Source organism: Spinacia oleracea, chromosome 2 (assembly GCF_020520425.1).
Source record: "Spinacia oleracea cultivar Varoflay chromosome 2, BTI_SOV_V1, whole genome shotgun sequence".
Taxonomy (NCBI): Eukaryota; Viridiplantae; Streptophyta; class Magnoliopsida; order Caryophyllales; family Amaranthaceae; genus Spinacia; species Spinacia oleracea.
In genome coordinates, this window is record NC_079488.1 from 40,276,954 (window position 1) to 40,285,844 (window position 8,891).

At 34.5% G+C, this 8,891-nt stretch overlaps 1 protein-coding gene across 1 annotated transcript; it reads left to right on the forward strand.

Annotated features, from left to right (window-relative positions):
* Positions 1-897: 897 nt before the first annotated feature.
* Positions 898-6,927, forward strand: LOC110805746 (uncharacterized). Its single transcript, XM_022011374.2, has 9 exons — positions 898-1,036; positions 1,123-1,247; positions 2,302-2,402; positions 3,972-4,167; positions 4,259-4,351; positions 4,798-4,857; positions 4,962-5,036; positions 5,451-5,531; positions 6,533-6,927. Exons 1-9 carry the CDS (start codon positions 973-975, stop codon positions 6,884-6,886), a joined length of 1,149 nt encoding a protein of 382 aa, XP_021867066.1. The 5' UTR covers positions 898-972; the 3' UTR covers positions 6,887-6,927.
* Positions 6,928-8,891: the final 1,964 nt, after the last annotated feature.

Here is an 8,891-nt window from a genome sequence, read left to right on the forward strand (position 1 = left end):
TAGATTATCTTTACTCATTCATAAGACCTTTAATAGTTGAAACTTAATTTACGTAATCCAATAACAAAGGATTTGAATATGTTTATAGAAAATTTGAGGTCATAAATTTTAATTCGGAAATTGCTGATTAATTTTGATCGAGTTAAGCATAAATCATTTAAATACCTCATCAAATATGAGCATAAATAATCCAATTGTCTTTACTCTCATAAAACAATCAAGAACTAGTATGATATATTAACTTGTGATCAAAATCAGAATTCGTTTAAAATTAACCTATTTTTATTATTTTTACGTTTTTGTGTGGACATTATTAATATTCTTCAAACAAACCACAAACAATTATGAGGATATACCATCAATGGCGGATCTTCCTAACAACTTGGGTCCCGGACGGAAAATTTCGTAGTGTATTTTTAGTTCCACCATCCCCGTAAACCTTTGAGTATAATTGTATGAATATCGTACTCTACTATATAAATTGCTTAATTCTTCTATTGTCATTGGACACCATACCGAATTTATAAAATATGATCCGCTTGTAAATAATTATTTGCTTCTTTATTCATTAGATTATTTGATACCCAAATCAATTTATATATGGGCTAAGTTTATGAATTAAGTTACATATTATTTCAATTTGAGCTTATTATATGTTAATGATTAGAAACTTTAATAATTGAATTGGAATTACATGAAAACTTAAATGAGGTCTCAAAAGGTGAAAAAAGAAAGTTCAGGTCCTGAAAGGTGAAAAAACGAAAAGATTAGTCCTCAAACTTTTGATGTACTTTAACCTTTTAACCCAATGACCTAACCTTTTAATGTACTCTAGTTAAATTTGGCCGGAAAAGGGAAATAAAGTCCCAAACGGTGAAAAAAAAAGGTATGAATCCTAAACGGTGAAAAGTTTAAAAGGTTAGACCCATTTATTAGCTTAACTCCACAAAACCCTGAACCCTTTCTGAGTTCATGGGCGATTCCACAGCAACATCGCCATGGCTACCCACCACCTTCATTGTTGCAGCCATTACTGGTATTTCTCTCTCTTCAAGATTGCATTTTTAATGTGTTCTTCTTACTTATTCATTCATTTGATTATTATTTTTGAATAATGAGCAGCTTATTTTATACTGGGAAAGAAATGGAGAGCCATTGAATCAAAGGTTCGAGATTTAGAGACCTCTCTTAAATCTTCTCTTGATAAATGTGCTGCTGAACGACAGGGCCGCATTAGAGCTCAACAGGTTAATCTTACACAACTTTCAGAAGTTTAGATTATAAATTTGTTGTCTTTCTTGGTTTTATTAATTGATTATTTCAATTAGGAATGAAACTTCGTATTTTCCATTGCGTAAAAGACGAGACTGAACCCAAATCCACACAGTGACTGGAACATAGGGATTTTTCATTACTGTATTGTTCATTACTGTGTTGCTACGCATTTGATAGCTCCACTGGAATGATTTTAGACCTTTTAGTAGCTTTATATGCAATGATTAGGAATATCGTAATGATTTTGGATGAAATTCTATGCTTTCCGATTGCATACAAGACCGCGACCCCCTTGATTGTATTGCAGTTACCCAGTCTAATGTTGGTTTTAGTAGCTTTGTTGGTGAGAATGTGAAATGGGTTTAAATTTTCGTTCTTTTGTGGATCACACGATTAACAAAGGAAGATGAAAAAGGAAGCTAGTAAATGAATACAAAATTTCACAATGATGCATTTGTTCAATAAATTGGGGCGTGAAATAATTTATAACAAAAGGGGGTGAAGCATTTTGTACAATGTGGCTCTTGTCATTCATCTATTGACTTGCTTGATTAATGATTGTGTTTATCAAAAGATCTGCTGTTTATGAAATGCACTGATTAGAAGGTGTTAGAATATCCCCGTGCAACACCCCACCACGGGGATCTGCTGACCGGGTATCTATTATTGTACACTAGGGTTATCTTTCTTGGGCCTATTTTCTGGGCTATTCCACATCTGTCTAAAGAGTACTATATGCACTCCCTAGGTCATAATCTAGTTGTATTATGTAATCTGTATTCCTCAAGATCAATAAACTTTTCTCTCCTCTGACTGTGGACGTAACTAACATACTGTTAGTGAACCACGCTAAATCTCCGTGTTCTTTATTTACCTTACTTATAGTGTTTCTTGCTTCCGTTATAACAGAAGGGTTATCTTCATTACATAGTTTCTGGTTGATTGATGCATAGAATATTAGCTTAGTGCTTGAATATTTTCCTCTCTTAAGTCAAAAGGTCGTTGATGTTTCATTGTATATACCAGGAATTGAGAAAGGCATTGCTGCAACCAAACACAGATAATCTGGAGCCAACATCTTATCCCATGATTCCAATTGGTACGGTCCAATCTTGCTTCTCGACCAGGTACTTTGCGGTTCTGTGCTATGAGACACTGTTTGAGGCAGAATAGGCGATATGTAGGTTAAACATAAATATGCAACTAGCTTATGGGATAAAAATTGAAGGAGCGTACATGATAAGGGAAAAATGTAATCAGGCTTGCATAATTATCCTTTTAATAACTGCTACAGGAAATTTCAACTTGCATATAGAGTTATGTTTTGGATTTTGGAGCCTGGAAAATTGAATTATCTGAGCTGGATTATTAAAAAAAATCCAGTTTTCGTGATTAAGATAGTGATCCTGTATCTTGAAATATTGTAGGCGACTTCTTATTGTCTGTAATCTACTTGTTTTGTTAATTTTCTAAGGTAAAGTAACATGTTATTCTCCAAAGACTTAGAACTTATATTCTTACCAGCTGATGAACTTTGTAAAAAATTGTGCAAGAGCAAGGGGAGCTATATGCTTAGCAACTGGTGAGTGTTTGAAGATATTGGTTGATACAGTACTATTGAATCCCTAACGAACCACCTATTAGGCTATGATCAAAATGAAACCGTGTTAGATATATGCTGTCTTTTAAGGTTGAAATAATGCAACCAAACTTAGGAACTTATTAGGGAAAACAAGTCTGTTTTTATGCTGTATCAGAATTGTACAATCACACTGAATAAAGCCAGGTCATCAACCGAATGCTAAGAGTATGCTATTTCCCAGGTGAAGTGGTTTTTTTTAAATATTTCATCTATCCTGCTGTTTGCTTGCTTTTTGTGAATTTGTGTCTTAGTTGTTTGAACCTATATTGTAATTTATGAATGCATAGCTCTTTTGAGCAGTTGATTGAGAAGACATTATAACTATTTTAAGGCGTGAAATTATTTCCAATGGGCCCAGTGGCGGAGGGAGAGGGGGGCAAGCAGGGGCGGCCACCCCCCCCCCCCCCCCCAACATTTTACAAATAAGTACATATAGAGATAAGTAGTAATTAATACATAAATATATCACTAAATGCTCCTTGCCGTAGTGGTAGCTAGTTGTTGTTTTAGTAAGTGTGGAACCTAAGATCAAGGGTTTGAATCCTACCCTTTGCCATATATCTATTTTTTAGCTTCATTTTTTTCCTCGCCCCCCCAACGTACAATTCCTGGCTCCGCCACTGAATGGGCCATGGCTCTCAGCTCTCTTATGTGTGATGCCACATTTACTGGAAAATAGCTGCCATCTTGGGCTAACTGCTTATTTGAATTTGTTGGTGTTGAAAACCTGTATGAAATAGTTTGTTAGTTACTTGTAAGTGGAAATCGACATAGCGTTTGGTAAGTCTTTAAGTGTTTGTACTTTGCTTTGTACTATGTAAACTTCACTACTCATCAATATTGTCGTCTACCTTGGCCTGACAGTAGATGAACTGATGATGGTATAATTCGTCTACCCTGTACTTTGTTTGGACTAAAGTGGCATTGCACCATTCTTTCATTTTTAACTGGTGATCAAGTATTAACTTAGGGTGTAGGGAAAACTTGAGATGTTCTTGTATTCGACTTATCATTAGTTTGATTAGTTATTAAGTCCTTGTTCTAATTTATGTAGGAATGGTACGCCCAGACAACCTTTGTTGGTGCCACTTGCTAGAGCATGTCTGATGTTTGATCCAACGAGGGTTCCTCCGGCATCGTTGGAAGGTCTTGAAGAGTATTCTCATATTTGGATTATATACGTATTCCATTTAAACACTGATTTGGATAAGTTATGGTTAGAACCTTCCAGATCGAAGATCAAGGCCAAGGTTTGCACTATTCTTATTTCTTATACCTTGTTGTTTATGGCTCCCCCCCAAACCCTAACATAGTTTTTGACAAATGTCTATGAACGAATAGGTGAGGGTGCCACGGCTGAAAGGAGGCAAAAAAGGAGTATATGCAACAAGAACCCCCCATCGTCCCAGTCCTATTGGTCTAACTGTTGCTAAGGCATGTAGTTCCTGGCCTTATCGTTAATTTTAGAGGGTCATGAATAGTATTGAGATTAGAAGTATGAATGTCATTCAGAGAAATTACCTCACAAATTGTCAGGAAATAAAATATACAGGGAGGGTTGGTTTCAAACCATTTCAAGAGTATTATTGTCAATTTATCATTGGCCAAAGAGATGTATAGACAATGTGAAATGGAGGTTTGAAGAATTGTACTCTTCTCAAGATAAAAGTTACATGGTGTCTCTTTATTCCTTTTCCTGTTTTGCATTCATACATCTTAATGATCTTGAAAGATTAAGCATGGTAACAAACACGATACTCGTGGTGGAGTGAAAAGAATAGGACGCATCTTCATGCACTTAACATCATTCAATCCTGCAAGTTTTGGAAAGTAGTTGACTTGACTGCTAATTTTAGGCAATAATCAATTTCATTCTCCAGATTGAGGCTGTTCAAGGGCACATGATTTTACTTTCTGGTGTGGATTTGGTTGATGGAACAGTAAGTGCTACATTCCTCACATTTTCTGCCATGTCTGAGATGGTGGTTAGAATTTTTTATGGCTTTAAGTATGGCATGTAATCTTTGTTCTTAAATTTTCGCAGCCGGTACTGGATGTGAAGCCTTATCTTCCATATTGTGACAGTATCCAAGAGTCAATGGTGCCAGAATGGGTTAAGGTAATCTTATCAGGCTTTTTACTTACAATTTTTTTTAAAATATTACGATATAATTGACTTCCAGAGTGGAATTAGAAATTTGTATATGATCTTCGGGTCCTGCTTTGGAAGATGATAATTTTGTCTTATTGAGGGCGCAATCCTGCTTCTCCTGCCTCTTTTCCTACTTTTGATTTGTTTGATTATGTCTGTTCTTGTCCTTAATAAGGTAAAATTAGGTTTTGTAACTATGAAATCCTTAATTATGTAAAGATGCAGTTGCCTTTTTTCAGACTGTAATCTCTGAAATGATATTGTAATATTAGAGGCGTAATAAACATATGGATTTGTTTTGTTTAAGTTGTCTGTCCTCCTCCCATCATTATATAAATTTGTCAATCATTTAAATTCCTGATTCTCTTTTTGGTCTTGCAGGAGGACAGCTTATTAGCCGTGGCTTCTGTCATTTTCTCAGACGGCTTCCACTCTCTTCTTGCATATTGTTGGGATTCAGTGGTACGTATATCCATCATCTCTACTAATTTAGTATTCTTATGTTGGTGGTCTTATGTTGGTTAATAAATATAGTCCGTCAAGATAGTAAAAGGTTCTTTACAATTTGAGAACCTTTTGATCAAGAAGATGTTGACGCATGTTAGTTCAAAGAGATGTAGAATGTGCCTGTCTTTGTGTTTGGTAGTGCTGTAGTCCCTTTATTGGTTAGAACATTCAATACTGTCCCATATGGATCTCAGCAAGGTATAGAGAGTCACATGGAGTCTTCCTTAAGTCCTTAACCAATCAAGTTTAGCAAACTGTATGTGTTAGGAACTAAATTTACATAGATAATTCACATACTAATTTGATTGGAGGTAACACGTAATTGCCCCCTTTGTCTCATTGATAACTTTTTCTAAAATCGACTTTCAAAATCAAAACATGGCTGAAGTTACCATAATTGAATGGCATTTTTATGTCAAGGATATATGAAACACTTTATAAAAACAATGGTATAGCATCACCATTGATGAGCCTTCACTTGCTCAAAACCTTTAATAATTGCTTTTTTTCTACAATGGTGAGTTCTTATTTTTGAAACTCCTTTTGAACTCAAACATCCAATGGTGAGACTATTAAAAAGTAAACTTAAGTAAACTTTCATTTATGTATGAAGGCATTTTTTTTTTCACAAACCCTTTGGGAAGAGTTGTAAAAAATGAGAACTGTTTTCATTTTTGATAACTCGTCCGATGGGAGGCTCTTCTTTCACCATCTTCTCCCATTTTCTTTTCAGGAACCAAACAAAGGAAAATTAATTTGGAATTGTGTTTTCCTTTGAAAAATGTTTTCCATGGAAAATCATTTTACACTGAAAACGTTTTACACCAAACCAAATGCAGCCTTATAGCAGATAGGAATGCTGGAAACTTCCAGAATTGTAATGGTTTTGCCTACATGATCTTCAGTGTGAAAGTTTTCATTGACTTTTTGTTAACATTGACTTTTTCTTTTCTCAGGAGAGAACTAGTTTGTATTCATCACCCAGTGAGATGAAGAAATTGATCGAGCAGGTTCTTTCATGGGACATACGCTCATCATCACAGAGACATCGACCTCATAAATCCCTACCAACAGCTAATATTTCCTCGTGTGGAGAAGACTGTGAAGGTGAAGAAAGCTTTAATCCTGTAAGCGAAAAATGTGATCCTACTCTTATTGTTTATCATCTTATTTTAGAAGACTTAGACATATCTTATATGATAGACTATAATGGCAATGTTCTTGTAGACAGCGTAGCGCCTGTATCCCGTGTTCCTAAAAGTAATCAGAACAGATCCAATTACACAGCATGGAAACACAAACTTGGATAATTAACTCATTCTAATGATCAATCATGCTTTTCAATCTAAAACTAGTTACTCTATGTTTGGACAACCCTGTATGATACTGCAGAAGGCATATCATAGGCCGAGTTAGATCGTGGTTAGGTTATTAAGTACACTTTGCATATTTAACTGCTGTAAATATATTATTACAGTTGGTACACTTTGATTCTAGGAAGGTTTTTTATGAGTTAAGGAAACGTTTAGGGTCTAAGTTTTTAGTTTTTTCACCTTTTGGGGTCTATGTTTTTTTCTTTCACCTTTTGGGGTCTAGCTTTAGTTTTCAAGTAATTTAACTAACCCTTAACTCATCCTTAACCATACTTCAAATAAAAATTATAAAATTTTATTTCAATTGACAAAAAAGTCAAATACTAAATATAATATTTAGAACACAATTTAACCGTCAATTCTCCTCAAAACAGAAATCAAAATATAAAGAAAAATTCTCTCTATAATAATTGCTCTTCTCTCACTCCATTGCCTACCTCTTCCCTTATCGGAAATTTAGGAGCTCTCCTAATCAGAGTTTTCATGTCGTGAAGTATTTTTTTCGGCGAGTACTGTTTTTTTTTTTTCCCGTGAATTTCCTTGTTCGAATTAGGTTATATTTTTGTGTATTTTCTATTTCAATTCGTATTATATTATATTCATTACTTTATTGCTAATAACAAAAGATTTTCCAGATAATGCATTAACAATATTAATATAAATTTAGGGAAGATTTTATTTAGTTTGGAGGCTATTCATACAATCAAAAAAATTCCAATAGAAAAAAGTGAAATAGTTTTTAATCATAATTTTAAACAATATATTTTTCTTTTTACTTTTGTATGTTTTAGTCAAACATATGTGTAGACACTAAAAATTTATAGTGTATTACAAATTAATTAAATTAATTAATTTGGACCGAAATCATATTATAATCCATTTTTAATTATTTAAGCCCACCTAAACTAAATGTCCGAACCAAGCAAATACAATTTGGGTCGTGAACATTTGGTCTAGTCCATGTTATTAGCCCAAAAATAAACAAATCAAGTGGACCAGGGTAAAGACTCTCAAGTAACAAAATAGGCCCGAGCCCAAACCTATCAAGTCCAATAAAGGAGTCTCCATCTCCTATAAATACTACTCTTCTACTTCAGTAGCGGGGACCAGAAATTCATTATTCTCAAGAGCCCATAAATTCTCTGGGAATTCTCTCTGAAAGTAGTCAATATACACACCAAATTTGTGCCGACTGCTTAGCCAAACTCAAATCAGGTTGACATCATCAGAGGTTTGTCACCCTTAACTCAAACTCGGGTTGACGTCATCAAACGACTGTCACCCTAAAACCAAATCCAAACTCAAATCAGGTTGACATCATCAGAGGTTTGTCACCCTTAACTCAAACTCGGGTTGACGTCATCAAACGACTGTCACCCTAAAACCAAATCCAGGTGTCATACACGTGTCACCGTCAGCCGCGGAACAGAAGCAGAGGACTTAGTTTATTTTCTTGTAAATTGTCAAATACAGAGATTGTACCCAAACATTCAAATATCAATAAAATTACTTTATTACATTATTTTCTATCTTATTTACCTAGACTAGAAAATTTGTGTAAACAATATGAATGGACAATATTAATCCAAAAAAAAATTGGACAAGATATAATGGGTTTACGTTTTTAGTCAAGTATCTATATTTTTAAGTGTCAACTAGTTAAATTTGGCTGGAAAATACATACTATATGCACCCAAACGGTGAAAAAAAGAAAGTTGAAACCCAAGCGGTAAAAAACTTAATAACTTAGATCTCATGTGCTTTCTTAACTCCGAAAAAAACTACTCGCCGGGAAAGAAACTTCGCGACGTGAAAACTTTGGTGAGGAGATCTCCTAAATTTCAACAGGAGAAGAGGTACAATGGAGTGTGAGAAGAACAATTATTTAGAGAGATTTTTTCTTTATATTTTTATTTCATTTTTGAGGGGAATTTACTGTTAA

Coding starts and splice junctions, on each gene's coding strand:
- LOC110805746 (XM_022011374.2), top strand. CDS start 973: ATGGGCGATTCCACAGCAACATCGCCATGGCTACCCACCACCTTCATT. Junction 4,168..4,258: donor GATCGAAGATCAAGGCCAAG/GTTTGCACTATT, acceptor ATGAACGAATAG/GTGAGGGTGCCACGGCTGAA. Junction 4,858..4,961: donor TGGATTTGGTTGATGGAACA/GTAAGTGCTACA, acceptor AAATTTTCGCAG/CCGGTACTGGATGTGAAGCC.